The sequence below is a fragment of the Eurypyga helias genome, unplaced genomic scaffold, assembly GCF_000690775.1.
Source record: "Eurypyga helias isolate BGI_N326 unplaced genomic scaffold, ASM69077v1 scaffold4031, whole genome shotgun sequence".
Classification (NCBI taxonomy): domain Eukaryota; kingdom Metazoa; phylum Chordata; class Aves; order Eurypygiformes; family Eurypygidae; genus Eurypyga; species Eurypyga helias.
In genome coordinates, this window is record NW_010232581.1 from 62832 (window position 1) to 82033 (window position 19202).

At 34.3% G+C, this 19202-nt stretch overlaps 1 protein-coding gene across 1 annotated transcript in view; it reads left to right on the forward strand.

Annotated features, from left to right (window-relative positions):
* Positions 1-19202, forward strand: part of KIF6 (kinesin family member 6) — a gene marked incomplete at its 5' end in the record, with an annotated part of 157561 nt that overhangs the window by 62116 nt on the left and 76243 nt on the right. The window contains 3 exons of the mRNA XM_010161423.1: positions 4609-4714; positions 5486-5624; positions 7567-7782. Coding sequence (XP_010159725.1) covers positions 4609-4714; positions 5486-5624; positions 7567-7782 — 461 coding nt within the window. The remainder of the gene's footprint in view (positions 1-4608; positions 4715-5485; positions 5625-7566; positions 7783-19202) is intronic.

Below are 19202 nucleotides of genomic sequence, written 5' to 3' on the forward strand. Positions count from 1 at the left end.
AGAATCAGAGCCAGAGAGCCCAAGAGACGGGGCCTGAGAACTATCGCAGCATAGTCAGAGCGAACCATGTCAGCGACAGCACAACTGGGAAAACTATAAGACCCACCCACTCACTCCTGAACTAGCCAGTAAAGGAGTTAGCAAAAGAGTTAGCGAAGGAGTGAAGGAGCTAACAGAGGAGTTAAGGAATCTGCAAAAGAGTTAAGAAAAGACTTATGCCCCTCCATCCCACTTCCTGCTTATGTACCGAGCATGACGTGCTATGGAATGAAATACCCCTTCAGCCAGTTTGGGTCAGCTGTCTGAACTGTGTTTCCCTGCACATGCTTCCTGTAGTGAGAAATTTGGGAATGCAGCTGCAGTATCAGAAGCTGAAAAAGACCTTGAATTGGTGCAAGCACTCCCCAGCACCAACTAAAAGGACACCTTACCGGTGCTATTCTCAGGGTAAATCCAGAAACAGAGCTTCATACCAGCCACTGTGAAGAAAGTTAACTCTTTTCTGACTAAAACCAGCACAAGAGTTCTCTGGATTTCTTGTACTCCATGGGTTTCTTGTTCCTTAAGCATCTAGGCTCAACTTTGTCCTGTGCTGGGCCATTTTTTGTGGGTTTTTTTTTGTTTTGATTCTTGCTGATGCATATTCTTCCAACAGTCTTTGGTTGGAGGAAAACTGTTTAATATGCATTCCTCAGGTAGAGAACTAAGGATCAGAGATTAGGTGATTATCTCAGAAGATGATATTATTGCTAAGGAGAAAGGTATTCTCCATCTCTTGAACATAAGTGAATGAAAACCAAAAGCCATCTTGCTTCTTGTTTATTTACAAGAAGGATTTTATTGCTCTGCCTGTTTTAATACGAGGATGACTACAGCCTGTGCATGATGTTTTGACTAGAAAGCATGTGTTGTAGCTGCAACTTTAGATGCCCAACATGAATTTTTTAAATAACTTACAGCCCTATTTTACATAATTCTGTGCTCTAGTTTTCATATATTTCATATATTTAATTTTATTTTAATGGATATTTATAGGCATAAATTTAATAAACTTTGAGTCAGAAATATGAGAAGAAAAACCATATTCATCTTGTAGAATTATATTGTCCTTTGTTTCCCAGCACCTTGGAAGCAGATCTACCTTGTCTAATATATGTTAGGAAAAAGAAAATGTACAGTCAGTATTCCCTTTTTTCTCTGATTCTCTGTCTTTTTTTTTTTTTTTTCTTCGCCCTCCTCAAGTGATTCTTTATTGTCGTCTTGATTTATTCTGTGAACATCTCAGGAAATGAATTGGAAGTAGTGGTGGTTTGGTTTTTCTTTTAATTTGTAAACCTGCAAATCTTGGCATTGTATAAATTCATAGGAGAATGTTTCAATTGTTTTCACAATCCTTGAGTTGATAAATCACTTGGGGAAAAAAGAAAGGTTCAGTTAACTAAGATCTGTTCATTACAAAGAGAAACTTCAAGTTGCATCTGTATCACATTGTTGGTTTATTTTTTACTTTTGTTTAATACTTCAGTGTACTGGAAGAAATCCCAGAATATCCAGTGTGTTGTCAGACTGTGTGTTTATTTCAGAAAGAGTTCAGGTAATTTTTACATGGGAACCTAAGAAAAGTGAGGGATGCAGTGATTTCTTCTGCTGGTATTCCTGGGGACTTTCATGGTTGCTTTTTCCCTCCCCTCCCCCCCTTTTTCTTTTGTGTTTCTCCATAGTGTTTAGAGAAGTTTGGACTGTTGTTCTAATCCTTAAAGAGAAAATGTTTTATATTTATCTAAAAATACACTGAAGATTCCGCTGTTTCCTAGAACTGAAAAAGAGGCTGAATTAGTTTATAACTTCTGATTTACATTCTGCTATTTCAGACTTGATTCACTCTTCTGTTCTCAAATCTGTTTTGTGTTCTGTGTAGTCCTTGGGACAGAAAAAATATGTTCAGCTCTTTTCCACACACACACACCCCTCCCCCCCCACAAGAATGCCAAACGCTGTAGAGGTAATGTTAGAGAGTGGAAATAGCAAGTCATATCTATAAATACAGCTTGCCTTATTTATTACTCTTAATAACCTTGACTCTTGACTGAAAAATAATAATTTTCAAAAAACAGAGCATTATTTTACAACAGTTAGATATTCTTTTTCTTTCTTTTGAAATATTTTAACTTTCTGCAGTGTTTTCTGGTAATGGTTATGGTGTAAGTTAGTGTAATTTTTTTCATCAATTCCCATAACCTAAATCTGTGGTAAACTGAGTATGGGTAGATCCCTGGCAAACAGGTAATCATGGTAAGGTTAAAATATCTCCTTTCTAATTTCTGGTTCAAGATTATAGGCCCATTTTTATAGGTGACTTAATATTGACAGTCTAGAAAGTGTAGTAATAAAAAATATTCTGTAATGGTTTCCTATTACTGAAATCAATGAGATGCTTAAGATAGTGACAAATACTGACTTCCTCTGTGTCTTTGTAGTCACTATTGCATTCTCATTAATAGTATAAATGATTCTTTTCTTCCCCATGCTTACACAAATTAATTCTCCTGTTCGTTGTGCTTAATGTGTCTGCAGAGATCATGAATAACCTTGTACTACTGGTCTTTGTTCTGTTGGTCTCTTCGTGCAGAAAAACATCATGGAGCAATAAGTAAAATTTTGGTCTCTGTTACCCACTAATATTTGTAGTTCATGAATTTGAGAAACAAGTCAATGTCAGTAATTCTCCTGTAACTAATATTTCTCTTTAAATATTCTCTCCTTTAAGCTCTCCACATGTACAGTTCACATTGACTTCAAGGGTGTTCCATAAATTAAGAAGCTGTGAATTTTGCATATGTGATGAATGGTATATACACCCTATTTGTCTCTTGTTCTTTAACTGAAATAATGAAAATGGAAAAACAGAGTTTATGTGAAACTGAGTGTTGTCCTCTTCTTTTCTTTTTCTTCTGTTTTGAGATCGACACTTTGCCATGGTGAACTCTGCAGGTTTGGTTCTTTATCTCCTATCTATTACATTTTTTAATTTTCATTCCAGTTTTACATCTCCTGAATTTCAGATATTTATCTCCTGAAAATAATGATTTATTTTTTTTTTCTCTCCTTGTTGTGCATCTTGTTGTTTCACTCTCCTTCAGCGAATTGTAACTGCAGTATAGTAAAGTGAGGAGTCTCAGTAAGAAATGTCTTCAAAAGCAGGACCATATCCCAACCACCTATTTTAAAGTCAACTTTAGATACAGTGATATTATGGTGCCTAAAATTTTGTTATGTGGTTACAGCAAAGTGATTCGTATAAACAAATGGCAACAGGATTCCCAACCCTGTAACTGAGGAGGATAAATGACTATTAACTGACATTCAGAGGGCTTGCATGTTAAGTGACAAGCTGAACAAAACTAGTTCAAAAGAAACACTAGGCACAGAGAGGGTTCTGAAACCCTGCCCTTCTCTGGCACTTGGGCACTTGATGCAGGTACCTTACGTAATTTGGCTCACTCAGATTCAGAACCGAAGTTCGTTTTTTGAGGATGATAACCTAAATAAACATTAAAAATCACATAATTAATCTATGCATGGCATATGGCTGTTGTCGGTGCCCACAGTTTGCCTACTATGGTGATATTAGCATTGGTCAGGAACAAGGAAGTCTTTTATCTAAAACTAGTCCATGGAGTTCAAACTTGCTGTTTTCCAGAGATGTAGCTTAGTTAGTGGGCTAAGGGCTAGTTTTTGATTAGAAATCCTCTGCCCGTTTTCTTCAGGGTGATCTGCCATACGTTCTGGAATGCAAGACCTGGAGGGCTGGTCAGAGCATGCAAGAGGAAATCTGACTCTCTATATATACATATAGCTTATGACACCCACCCCAGAGTCATGGTATATTATGGCTGTGTAGGTTTCCAGCCTGAATATTTTAATTTGGTTTTCAAAAAGCAAGAGGATGCTTCTGTGTGCCAGATTTTCTTATGAGGACTGAATTAGCAAAGTAAGAATTGCTCTTCCATAAGGAAGATATTGTCAGATGTTTGTTAAATAAGAACAAATTGCAAGAGAATAAAATATGATCTACATTTGCTTAATCGAAAGAAGAGCAGTAGGTTTTGAGAAATCTATAAATATCTGCATCAAAAGATAGGTTGCATTGCTTGGTGATTGGAGTAGGTAATTTTAGGTATGAAAGCTATGTGATCTGCTTACTGTTGTAGTAAAGTACACGTAGATTTTTCTTTTGCACAAATAATCGTATATATTAACAAATCCCATGCCCAAAGCCCTTAAAAATCTAATATTCTAAGAGGACAGGCTTTATATCTTTTCAATTATGAGATGGTAGAAGAACCAAAGATTATAAAATAAATGAGAAATTACTTCTTATATGGTTTTCATTCTAGAACTATACCTTAGCATGTGCAGGTATTTTCTCCAGCATCAAATCCAGGTTTTAGTATCAGGAACAAAAGTGCATTGCAACTGCATGGACCTTTAAGGAAAATAGGCAACTTGGTAAATCTTGTATTTGACACGTTATTTTACAGAGTTGTCTGCTTGTTTGTGGTTTGGTTACCCACCCCCCCATAAAAAAAAAATGCTATGTATTTTCAGGTTGGATGAGTTAATTGAAACATTTCTTGAAGATAATGATCCTGATAGCACTCTGGATGTTGATGCTGACATGCGCAAGATCAAGTATTGCTTCACTCACATGAAGGTATTTTTTAAACATAGATTGAAGTTCTGCTGGCACCGAAAGTAACTTGATAACATTCATGGTTGAAAAGTGTCAAAAGAAATGCAATACAGTAGAGAGACATTGGAAAAGGGTAAAACATTTCAGCTGTGAAGTGCGTGAACAACTGATGTAAATTTGAAGTTTAGTTAGAAAAATGCAGCAACATTTTGTGGAAACCCTAGCAAAACCATGCAATAAATTGTGAGAGACCACTGGAAATTACTGGAATAAATAAAAAATAAAGAGTAAAACCATCATATCCCTCAGTCTGTTAAAACACCGTAAGGACAGTTAGTGTAAGCCCTTCTAAATCATCGGGAAAACAAGATACACTTAGACTAGGAAGAACAAGGGAAAGTAATATAACATAATATATACTTTTCTGTATTTTGGCATATAGCTTTCCCATATAATAATGTATACATTCCTGATCTTTCTTTGTTGCTAATAAATAATTAGGTTTTAGTTGTATTGATAATAGTGAAAGCTCTGTGGTACTAAACAGCACTGGAATTTATGTGTAGAAAGAGTAAAGTAAATTGTATGCTTTGTAGTGAAGACCAACAAATAAAACTTGTCCCATACTTGACACAATGAATACAAGTTGACAGTCAGTTGGTGGCAGGATTTTGTTCTATCAAGAGCCTAGAAAGGCCTTACCCTTTCTATCATAGCTAGACAGTCTCAGAGTAGAATAAATATGTAGCTGGAGATAAAGTTAAGAGTGTGCTCTTTTGTTTCTCCTAATAGCATCTAGTGAATCATTCGAAGATTTCTGATAAAAAACTGCTCTCACAATGCAACTCTGAAGAAAATGATACTATCAAAGAAGCAGAAGAAGAATTGAAAACATTGAAAGAACTTCTGCAGCAAAGAGACAATGAAATCAGTATCCTTTGTGAGGAAAAAATTAGTATTTGGGTTTGAGCTGTTCTGGCTACAGTGGTTTCTGTGTGTATGATAGGCATTAGCAGTATGGAAGCAAATTCTCTCTACGGACCCCACTGTGTTAAAGCACTTACTCAGTTCCCAACTTTTATGTGACAGGACTCCTGCTTTGCAGCTGCTTCTATTTCAGTTGTGACCCAAACTAAAATCCTGGATCCCAGCACCACTTAGGTTTAGAACAGTCCAGCCAAGATCCAAATACTGTGGATTAGGCCATGCCTAAAACACTCTCCTCAAGCAAATTAAACCGTTTTTTAGAATGGCAAACTTTGATGCTACATAAAGACCAATTTATTACCTTACAAAGAATAGAATTTCCTGTAAGGCTTGTTATTAGCCAAATGAAGTGCTACTTTGGGGACTGTTAGGCTATTTGCCTTTAGAATATATATAAAACTGGTACTTTTTACATGCAGCTTTAAAATTTAAATTAAAGCTAAAGGTTTTTATATATAAAAATTCTAAACTGCTCAGAGGTGCTTTGTCCATTTTACTGCCTTGCAGAAGAAACGCATGAGTAGCTGCAGTGTTGCATGATGGTTGGGAGTTATTTTTAGCAGGTTGTGGGCAGACCACAACATCAGTGTGTCCCTAACTTGGTGGCTACTTGGGGGATAAAATTTTCATATGACAAAAAAGTGAAAAAATGGATTTCTTTTTGGTTTGATTTTATAGGTAATAGAGATGCTTTTTACTAATAACTGGGAAAGAGAACTTGGTTGCATTCTTTGTGCTCAGCAATTCTAGATCAATTTTATGTGTCAGGTGAGAGTGGCATTTTATATAGGGGTGTAGCATGCTACCAATCTGAACTGAGGTTCCAGGAAAGTGTCACTATTTCTGCTGTCACAGAAGATAAGATGGTCATTTTCCAAGGTGCAATTTAAAATAAATTTAGCTATAACACTGACTTAGCATTCCTTTAAAAAACAAACAAACAAACAAAACCCCCACACTTCAATTTTCTTGTCAATTTAAGATCTGGCTTCCCAGAAACATTCTTCCTGAAATAAATTATTTCATTAGTATGAGATTAATAATGGAAAAAAGCAAAACATCTCAAGCACTTGTGCTTGATAGATAGATATACAGCTTTGCATGCAGAAGTACAAGGAAGAAACTTGTGTAAATCCATGTTAGAGTTATACAGGAAGAATACAAGAATTAAGACTTTGAACCCAACACTGATTTACAGAGGCTGCAGCTGCTAAGTGACTGTACATTGCCATTGGAAAATTAATAATATGTCTAATGTGATGAAGTGGTGGGAAATACGGAAGCTGTTTAGTCCATAAATTATGAGGTCCTTCTTGCTTGCTTACAATTGTCATTGTAAGACCTCTATAAGTTGTTAGGCAAAATGTATTTATACCAGAAATACTTCTGGTAAATACATAGTGCTAAAGAAATTTCCTAAAGACCTGTTCTACAGTTTACTACATGTTTTATTGTGAAAAGCTTACAGAGGTGATGCACTTGCCAGGCTGCCTGTAAGTTAAGGGGTTTTTCTTCTGTTTGGAAAGCTTGTTTATTACAGAAATAAAAAAAAAAAAAGGGAGTGTCATACAAGGTAATAAGATACTAGACTGTTTATCCCTGTTTGTAAATGCTTTTATCAGGTGTAGATTAAATGGGATCAACAACTGTGGTCAATGTGTGAACTTGTTACTGTTTAGTAAAAATGAATCTGCTGTTTAGAAAACTGAAGTTGGATGAATATATTTACAATGAATATGCCCAACTCCAAATTCACACTCACATAGTCTTACATAATGTGAACTCTTCCGCTTGGAAAAAACCCCAAAAATACGTAGGGATAAACAAAGATGATTTTTGTTTTATAAGAAAGATGTCCTTAAGGATTTCCTTAATGTATCCTGCAGATATTCTGGTGAACATGCTAAAAAAAGAAAAAAAGAAAGCGCAAGATGCTCTTTTCAAGTTTAATGTTGCCTCTGCTGGTTCTAAACTCTTGGAGCAGTCTCTTTCTATAAACTTTGAAGAATGTAAGAGCCCATCTAGCTGTTTTAGCCGCCTGAATGAGGCAAAAGATTTCAAGTCTTCCATTCACAGACTCCCTTTTCTTTCCAGACAAACAGGTTAGTGTAATTAATAAGTAAGCAGTTATTGGATTAGTATAATATGGTTTACAGCATATAATTCAAATAGATACCAAAACAGGAAGGTTTTATTTGCAGTATCAGCCATATTGTGCTAATTCTATATCCACAAATGCAGGGTTTTCAATTTGTAGCCCTCTCCAGGTGCTGATGGCTTTTACAAACTGATACAAATACTCTGTTGGACAGTCCTACAAAACCAGAGTATAAATTCAGTTCCAGGCCTTTGAATGTTTGAGTAAATTCTCAGAAAAGGACTTTTTTGAGCATAATTAATTAAAAAAAAATACTAGGAAATAATATTTTTCCCCTGGAAGATTTGAAAATACTGACTTTTAACAGGAATCCAATCTCACCTGGAGCTGCAGATACTGAGTTCTTGTGCAGCTTATTAATTGTGCAGTATACTTGAACACCAATAAACATTTTTTTTTTAAATCTGACAGCCTAGGAGAGAAATCTTATCTTCAAATAAAATGAAATTTCATTAATTATACTTCTAGCTCTGATATCAGACTGTAAACACAAACCTGTTATGATTTATATTTTAAGATTTTTTTTTTTTAATGTTATACTCTTTAGATACCTGGGCTTTATTTAGCATTTTTAAGAAAGCATCTTGGTTTTTTTTTTTCCTATTGCTACCAAAAAAAAAAAAAAAAAAAAGTGATTAAGGGAACTGAGACCTTAGTTCCAGAAATGAGAAATAGCTCCATCTTTGTGCATGTTATTAGATTTAGTGAAATGGTACAAGAGAGCAAGACCTTAGTAAGTGTGAACAGAGTTAAAATTCTTATGCTTAATTCTTATATTTTTATTGTTTCTCAAGTGGTTTAATAATTCACATAGTTTGCAAACAACTTAGGTCTGAATTCATAAATAGTGCATTAATTTAGGATAGCTAAGACATTCAACACTGTTTTACCATGTGCCATGCCTTTGTCAGCAGATGAGTACTAGTTGTCTGTAGATAACTCATAAAAGGTTTTTATCTTTTATTATAAAGCCATTGTATTGTTATTCATACTTTATTCTAACTGAGCTATTCTGAAAAATTTAATAGGTGAGCATATCAAATAATGTTCATTGAAAAAAGAATCATTTGTGACAGATGGTTAGCACAGGGAATTTGCCACAATGAAGTACTGTCTTCGGTTAATCAATAAGTAAAAGTAAACATAATTGATTCCCATCCTGTTCAGATAATGAGTTTTAAAGGGACCTCTGTCTGGGATGAGAAGGTAATATGTTTTTAGACAAGACTTTTTTTATATGACCGCATTGCACATTATATATTTTTCTCATTCTGAAAGTAGCTGGAAACTTACTTCCTTCTTTGCAGTTTTCTTTACAGTGAGTTTTGGCTCAGGTTTTGAGATTCTGTCTCATTCCATATGAACATGAAAGCAATGAAGTCCTCAATAACCAAGAAGCTAAGTGTGAACATGAAAGCCCTCCCTTAAGTTCACTTATATTTAATTTATTTTTAAGCTTTTCAGTCATATTGCTTGAGGACTACAGATAAATAAGTTAATTTTGGATTATATTAGGTGTCATATATCTCTGTGTTCCTTTAGAGTGGCCTGACATTCTGCTACAAGTCTAGTCCCGTAATGCTGGCAGCATTTGGACTTACAATCTTCTGTAATGTATGGCCATTCTAATGATAATGCCTTGAAACATTACTTCTTAAAATGCTTGTGTTATTGTGCTCAGGGAATACTTAGAATGACAGACATAAAAAAGTAGTAGAAACATTGTTGATAATACAACATATAGCGCCTTGCAAGTATGCCTTAAACCCAGCCCCGGGAGAACAAGTCTTTCTAGAAGAATGTAACCGAGTGTCCAGGTTCTTTCATGCCTTTGTGTCTCTGAAAATCACAATATTTTCTACCTAATATATAAATAAATCTATTTTTCTCTTTTTTTTTTTTCCTTAAAATTTCAAAAGTAACAAGCTTCAACTTTATCTTCATATTGTAACTAACATTTATATTAAGAAATTCTTGTAGACTGGAAATTACATATTTTTCAAATCAGCTTGTACAGTTTTCCCAGTTTGATTCTCTGTGGTACCAAAAGACATGTTTGAGAAAAATTCACTATATAAACTTGTAAACGCATGCAGGCAGTTCATCTGAAATTGTTGAAAAGGTCTGACTGTGTACTTATACATAGTACACATAAAACCATCATATCAGATGTAAAGTTTTGCTACAGGAGAAGAATTTTAATGAAACTTAAATAATTTTTGAGAGGTATTAGAGATTTTCTTTAGTCTATAAAATTACATTTGAGATTTTTTTAAAATATTAAAATTGTATTTAAGATTTTAAAGTATGTATAAAACACCAGAATGGTGTTTTAATGACCCAAAACTTAGGAAAAATAAAACAAGCATTTAAGAACATACAGTGATAGAATAAGGTCAGTGTACACAAAAAAAAAAAAAGTTTTGAGAGTCAAAATAGAACTATAAATTATAAATCAATAGTATATGTAGAAAAAGACTGTATCCATATGAAGCATTCCACTGCCTTTGTAGGTCAATTACTGTTTTGAGATCCTTAGCTGCAAAGTACCATAAAACCTAAAGTGTTTATTACTATTTTTCTATAAAGCTATGACAGTGCAAAGATGCATTAGTGCATTCCTTGGCAGCCAAAAACACAGCTCTGTCTGCTAATGGCTAAGATATAGCTCTCTTTCCAGTTGGACTCAGACCTGAACACATTTTTATGATTCAGTCTTGATTAATCCCATTTGTTCTATCTAAGAATGAAGCAAAATATCTTGAAAGAACACCATCTGGTGAAAAGCATAGTGGTCAATTTATACAGCAAAGTAAGTTATTCGCAAACATGTAATTTTAATACTCTGATATCCACCAAATACATATTCTGACTTAAGGTTTTCCTTTTAACCTTCAAATTTCCGTATGGATTTGGAAAGCTTTCTCATCATGTTAAGTTTTTGACAGCCTACTGCAGCAATGAAATTGTCAACTGGCTGGGAAGGTTTGTGAAGGAATGGGAAAGAAGATTGATAGGGACCACTGCAAAAGTTTGAAGTGCTCTTAGGAGTTACAAATTACCATAGACCTTGTCAGGACTCATAACTAATTCTTCTAATATTGTCTTGGACTCTTCAGTTGATATGGCTATTAAAGAAATTCCAGAAACTTATATTATCAACTCCAAAAGTTATCAATACTGAATCATGCTATTTAAAACATGAGATTAAATATTCAAATAATTTGATTCTGGAGGAGCGAGCTTTAAAAGATACAGAGGTATAAGCAATATTTACTTTTAACTTTTTGGAAAACATATTCTTCTGCATACAAATTTTTTAGAACTATCTGAAACCATTCCTTGAACCTGATTTTACAAGATTTTAAGGATATGTTTCATTTTATCCATGTAAGTAATACCACAGAAATTAGGTATGTGTTTAAATCTTTATAGAAACAGCGATTCAAACAATGCAAAGTATATTGACCAGTTAGCATGGATTGTGTAAATAAAGGAAGGTTTTGTAGTGGTTGATTTAAAAGGGTTAACTGTTAAGCATTGCAGTTATCTTTCCTTACATCATCTAAGCTGGCTATTTATGACAATAAATAACAATTTTCTTGCAAATTGTTAGTTTCAAAATCCACACAGAACAAGTTCCAGTAGCTGTAGACAGATTTTTGTTGCATAGTTGCATGTTTTCTTTATTTTCTAATTGAATTGTTCAAATAAAAAGACATATTGGTGTCAGTAGGATATAGAAGTGCTTATTTTTTCATTAGTGAGAACATGCCTCATCCTAGATTATCATATGTAACTTCTACGTATTCATAATTTACATTTCTGTATACTGGTTTTTGAGTTTTGTGAGGATTTTTTTAACTGAAGGGAGAATCTTTAGCTTAAAATTCAGACAGGAGCCTTCCTAAACTCTGCAGTTTTTAAAACGTGTGATTCAGGAAGAGAATTAAGAAGTCATTAACATAGTGAGATTATCAAAAGGCAAGATGAGATTCCACACAAGAGGCTATTGATGAAGCTGAGTAGTCAGTAATTAGGCATAAAATACTGCTTTAATAAATATTTAAGATTACAAGGAGATTATATTAAAACTCCTTCTTGCTTTATACCAGCCCAGTGATAAAAAAATCAGGATGAATCATACAGAAGTTTATATCATGGATTTTTCCAGTGAGTGTTTCACATATTTTTTAGAATTAACGCTGCCATGCTGCCATTTACCACACAGAATACAGGGCTAGATTGATCTTGCATCTCTGTTCCCTTATGGCAATGGTTATGTGTGTTTGTTCTTAATTTATCTCTTAAAACAAAGGAGAAATTGAGAATTTATTTGGAGATTTCCTTCTTATACCTCTCTCTTACTGTGTAGAATACTCTTCCCTATTGCTTCTTTCCATTCCAAGTTACTCAGCTGCTGAGGAAATCCCTTTGCCTCCTACTTTTCCTATGTATCACACTCCTCCTCATTTTGTAGGAATAATTTATTTGGTGTCATAATAGTATTAACTAAATATAATTATGTCCTTGTAGCACAAAGCTTTGGATAACTCAGAAATATGTTTGCAAAAAGTAGCTGTATTTTATCAACAAGTGACTAGTATAATTACATCTTTTATGTAATTCCATTTATTCTGTAGTCTTTAAATAAGAGTCTCAGAAGCATTAGCAAATTCTCAGCTTTGATACTATGCTCTCTCTTTTTGCAAACAATTGTGTGTGTATGTAGACGTGAGTTTTCTTTGAACACAAAGTAGGAACCAGCATGTCAGCTCAAATTGACTGGACTGTTGAACTTTATCTACTGCACTCTGCACTGCCAGCAACTGATATTTCAGCAAAAGGTTGGATGATGACCTGACTTTGATTCTGTCTTGACATTTCATCAGATAGAAAAAAGTGGAAGTGAGGTGTCATTGTCACTCGAGCAGGGAGTTTCGTTTTTCACATATTGAAAACCTGCAAATAATATTGATAATTACAAAGTGTCCTGTTCTTTCAAAATCCATCAGAACTGTATACATGTCTTCTTTTCTGTGGCATTAAGGATTTGCTAAGGATGTGTGAAAGGGCTTAGGCCTGAGCCAGGGACGACCCCCAGATAGAATCTTTAGTGTAATATTAAAGCTTTTCCTCATCATTTAAACACTTTGCATACCTTACATCATTTATGAAGATTTCAATTTACTGCATGTAGGCTATATCATATGTGAAGTGTTTTAACAGTTTAGTTAGTTCACAAGCTTTCTTTAATTCTGTTCTCTCAACTGTACAATCAGCCTGTTTCAATGCAAGGTATTCTAGTGTCCCTAATGTCTCTAATGTGTTTTCCATTTTCCTATCTCATTTCCTTATCCTGAAAATAATTAAACTAGGAAATCAGCAGAAAGTATAGGAAAAAAATATTTAGTTTAGTGAAATAGTTGTGGGAAAGTCAGGCTAATATTTAATTTAGAACCTTTCATTTATGTTACAGTTGATATGTTGTGTAGCTTTAACATTTGTTTGCCCAGAAACAGATCTTTACCATTCTGTGATAGAAAATGGAATTCCATTCTAATACTTTCATGATAGATTTGCTCTTGCACTTGCAGATTTACTTACCTGTCACCCAGACCATCAGAGAAAGTAATTTATGCTGCTAAATTTATGAAAAGTAGATGTTTGATAAGAATACAGGTAGCCTTGTGCAGGCAAAGTTTGTTTATCTGTATGGTAAAAACTGTATTATCTCATAGAATTGCTATCTATTAATGGTGAAACTTATTTTTACCATTTTTTCCCGTATGCTCTAGGGCCATATCTGCATTGAAAGATATAGGTGATCATGTTTCTGGTCTCTGCTATCCAGACACTGACTTAAGCAGGAGAAATTCATCCATACTGTTTCACTGCTGTGCTTGAGTTAATCATCTGTGTTAAGAGGAAAACTTTAATCTTGAGTTCATCACAGCAGTAAAACAACTCCTGGACCAAATTTGTCCCACAGCAGGCTGACTTGGAAGCTGAATGAGTGAATTCCACAACTGTACATGTCTGTATAGGCACACCTGTGATTATTTTTTTTAAAGTCCATCATGCAGTATGTATGCTCTTTCAGAAGCAACTGAATGAATGTAATATATCTTCAGAGACTTGACATCTTGTAGTATTTACTTTCCTGAGCATTCTATTTTTCCCCACCTCCTGTATGCCTGAAACTATGAATAGCAGCCTTTAATGGTAATGACTGTACAAGCACAGAGAAACAAAGTCTAACACTCCAGACTGGATTTCCAAGTAGGTCTTTGGGCATCATTGTATCATATTTTCCTACTAATAATAAATACTAAATTGTACAGAGTCGATTTAATGTTAAATGGTATTTTTTCTAAATAAATGTCTTTAACTGCTTGTTTAAATATCAGATCTCATATTCAAAGTAAAGTTGTTCCTAAAATATTGTCGAACGTGGGGTTTGATACCAGTGGAAGACCTAATAAGAACAACTGAAATGTGGACATGTGGATTGTTGCTGTTTTGCATTGTGCTTTTTTTACTGTATATTACTAGTCTGTATTAGGATGTTCGCCCCGATGATTAGAGCAGAGGAATACTCAAGTGCAGCATCCTAGTAATGCCCTAGGTTTTGCTGATGCCATTGGGTTACATAGCATTGAATTCTTCAACTAAGATTTTTACCAGTTTACATGGTGATAGATTTGTTTTTCTTGGATCCCAAAAGACTTCTTTTAGGAAGGAGTGGTAGATAGGCTGCCTGGAAGCAGTGGAAGGTGGCCTGCTGCTGACTTTGGCAAGCCAGCTCCCATCACTGAGGAGGTTTTACGGATTAGCTTAGACAGTTACCTTAAAGTGAACAGACTAGAACTCCAGAACTTTTTATCTCAGTCCAAGGGTTATACCGTGAAAGGGGAGAACTTACTTTTCAATACTTACCTTAATCACAGAACACTAAATTATAAATCCTTAAGTACACAAGTAAGAGTGAGCAAAACACTCTAACATATTCAGTAGCTGCTGTTATTTATTGCATCATAATATCGTTCATCAATCTAAACCAGACATAACTCCGTGGCTATGAATTTAATTTATGTTTCAGATGAGCATTCCAGAAAATGCGAAGAGAAGTTATTGGCATAATAATCTGAGCTTTACAAATGCTTCAACAATTTTATTTTTAATATAAAAATATAGTTCATCATAAATTCTCTACTGCAGCTTTTGTTTTAGTCATATTTCTTATCTGCTAGAGATATTATATGTGAAGTCCACATTCAAATGTAGAACTAAATATAATCTTTCTAAGGGGATGGTGTCAATTATTACAAACTAGACGTTTCAGGATAAATCAAAGTATGAACGAACCTGGCAAAACAAGAAAAAAATCAGACTTCATCATATATGTCACTGGAGTGAAAAACCCTTTGTGTTTTACTTTCATCATATTTTATCACTTCTGTACAGATAAGTCTTATTTTGAAATAGATCTCAGACTCCTGCTTGCTTCTAGCATCGTTCTGTCAGCATAAGAGACGTACAATACCATTTTTCCTCCTGATGAATTTGTATTTTCTCCTGAAATATAACCATCTTGGTTACGGAAAGCAGTGTGGATATTGTGACATTTAAAGAACACAATAAAACTTAGTAAAAGTTTCAAATAGTTGTATATGCTGATGGGTCTGAGATGGATTATTTTACTCTCAACAGCTGCTATTAGGATCATGTTTTGGCCGGTTTTAGCCATTTCTTTTATGTTTCATTGAGAAGTGGAGGGGTTTTGAGAGTTTGGTGAAGGACTTAACTGCTATGTATCCCATTCAGGCGTTAAGATCACTTTTTGCTAGGCACTATGCAAGCATGTACAAAAAAGAGCATTCCTACTGAAGGGCTGACAAGCGGGCTTTAAAATGAAAGGGGAGAGATGGTTTCTGTAAACAGATGGTGATTATGAATAGCAGGAAAGTAGTGGTGATAACACACCAACTGCTCGGATCTGAAAGCTAAATATTTTCATGTTGTATTAAGACTTCTCAAAATATTTATCTTGGCTATTTTATATATTTATGTAATAATTCGGGGGAAAAGCTTCCTACTATTGTTGGAAAACCCACAGAAAGCTCCCTAATGGAAAGGATTGACAGGTTTTCCATCAGAATCTCTTCTATCTCCTTCAGTTTGGAAAAAGGCAGGTCTCAATCCTCCAGAAAAATTAAGTGTTTAGCAAAGCTATATATTTCTTGGAGTCTTTTCTGCATCTGGTAGTGCTTTGGGATATCAGGGGATAGACTCTTGGCACTGTGCTCATGGCAGATCTTTCATCAACAAAGAGAGGTACCCATTTTGTTGCTATTTGGTCAGCAAAATGCTTACTGGTACATCTAGATCATTGTTTGGACTTGATGTTGACCTTTCTCATTAGTCAGAAAATAAAAAATGTGCATGCTACATTTTCTGTTATAGGTTTAGGAAAAAGTATATATTCTGTTTGTTCTCTAGCTGAACTTCTACCAGCTCTTAGTAAGATGTAGTGAATATTTTACTAATACTGTTAAAATATTGTAACTAATATTTAAAATAAGACTGTTGGTTTTGCTAATTTCTTAAGCATTAAATGTTTCCTATAACTTAAAATATCATTGCAAAGTTTGAGGACTAAGCATGCAGTATCAAACTTTACTGCTTAAGATTTAGGTATTTTAAAAAGCCTTCAAAATACGTTCAGCAATGTTAACAGTCAGCATATGCTTTTGAACAATTATATGGAACTTTACTTCTGATAAGTGTAACAAAGTTATTTTCTGGTATTTCAACTAATCAGATAATGCATGTATTACTAAGGCTCCAATTTATTGCATAAATATGAACACATTCAGGCACGGGTTTTGTAGCATGTAATTGTGTGAAACTGAATTTTTTATGTGCTTTTATACATTTTAGTATCTCTGTCTTAAAGTTCACAGTTTTACTTCTCTTTTTAATTGTGACAATGAACAAGAAGTAAAAATTAAAATTTAAAGTAGTTTCTAGAACAAAATTACTCTCTTGAACAGTACATTGACTGCAATCACTATCAAGAAGATTAACTCTGTGATTTATAGGAGACTGAACTAACTTCTGGTGTTTGTTTTTAGGTTTGTTTTGGTTTTGTTGTTTTGTTCTGTGGTTTTGTTTTGGTTTGGTTTTTTTTTTTTCCAAATCTATTCTTCTGTCTGTACTGCTTCCAAGAGCTTTACTTCATCAGAATTCAGTGAGTAGACTGTGAGTTTTGCTTGAGTGAGGACTGTGAACTGAACTTGCTGAAATTAGTGAACACTAAAAAAACAAATGTATTAAGAAGTTTGAGGGTCTGTAGAAACACCTAAACAACATGTAAACAACAACAGATAACTATTCTTTGTTATGAAGAAATATAAATACATGTTGTAAGATTTGAAGTTAAGTGAGCTATTGCAACTGGTATTCCATGATAAAGCCCTGTGTGTTAGGATTTTTCTCATCTTAACGAAGTGTTTATAAATATGAACATAGAGTCATTTTTAGGAGATGAAGCCCAGCTTTTGCTTTTTGGAGCTAGGTCTCCATTTCCAACATCAAAGGCAGATTTTGTAAGTTGTAAGGATTTAATGAGAATGGGGAGTGAATCATTACAGTGCTTTCATTCGTTTTTCAGAGATGTTGAAACTTAATTATCTTATATATTGAAAATGCTATTATGTAAAACCACTTACTTATGAACATCCATGGCTTTTTCTTTCTCCACATTTATTTAGTTTTACAGAAGATTTCTGGTTTGTCTAAGATGCCCATCATCCAATTCTCAGCTGGGAATCTCTTCTGATGTGGAACGTATGTTTGGAAGCTTGTTAAAGATGCTTTTGGCAGTATTTACTGTCTTCCTCTTGAGTCTGTTTATATGGGGAAACTTTCCAGTATTTTCATACTAGTTTACTGTTCTCTTATCCAGATTAGTCTGCTGAAATGTAACCTAGTGTTCCCTGGAAGTTCTCTACTATTTCAAATCTTTTTGGCTTCCTGATTCATTAGCCATATTTTGGCTGTCTAAAAATGCTATTGGATCCTTCAGACTAACTTCTTAAAGATGTTTTTGTTTTTTTGTGACTGGAGCTCTTCAACTCTTGATATTTTAGAGGTAAAATATGCTTCTGAAAGTTTCCGCATGCCTGAAGGGTGATTGAATTCCTTTATATATTGACTGTCAGGTTTGGCAAATGCATCTGTGAAACTTCTTCCATATTGTAATTGTTATGAACATCCGTCCCAAGAGACTACAGTGCCTTTTAATAGAGCCACTGAATGCACATTATGTATGCATTTGGGTAATACAAAAGACTAGAGGATCTTCTTATTAGCTTAATCTTTAGATATTTCTGCTTAGATACTGCTAATTCTGATAAATAATAGAGTAGTCTAGACTTCTGTTTCATTTTTGTTTGTGGATTTAATCCAAAATATACCTTTTCACATCTTGTTCCTAACAGAAGCAGATAGTGTCTTGAGTGACTAGTCTCAACATATTTGAATATAAAACCAAACTAGAAGTTATTGGAAATATTACACAAACACCTACTTTTTCCTGATATTTGCAATATATTTAATAGGTTAACATAAGTTTCATACAAACGCTTCAGGCCAGTTTCATGCTTCTGTTACTGTACATTTTTTCCACTGACGCTGGTGGAGCTATGACTTTTTGTTTCAGTGAGAATGGGCTCTCAAGTTGTGGATGTGTTTGTTGAAAAAATCAAACATTGTACATATGGCTTATCTGTGATACATCATCTTTTTGTCCCTTACAGTTTTAACTCCAGAACATGTTTTAAGTAACTAAGTATTAAAATTCTTTTGTTTACAATCACTGTGTAATTTCAGAAACATACTTTTAAAATAACAACAATGTTAGCAGGGGCTTGTGTAGTATTTAAGTTAATTTGAGAAAAATCGGACCATTATTGACTTCATGTGAAAGAAAAGAGTAAAGAAATTATTGGAGATGATCTATACAATTAGAGCTGACGTGATACTTGGTTTTCCATAATGTTATGCAGTAAGTTTGGTAGCTTTTACTTCAAGGTCAGGTAAAAGCTCTTAGTGATTTTAATTGCAGGCCTGGTCGTACGGCTGAAATGCTCTGCTCTAACCATCTACCGAACTACACTGAGAATAGTCTTTAATCTTTTTGTATCTAGAGGCAGGTAGGAGCTGTTCTAAGATTTCCCTAAGTTAAGGCAAATTTGAAAGTTGGACTGATTACACAAAGTGCTGAAGTGGTTCTTTGTAAACTTGCATGCAGTCAAAGATCCTTGAGATGGAGGTAATTATGGCCACTTGCCTGTAGCC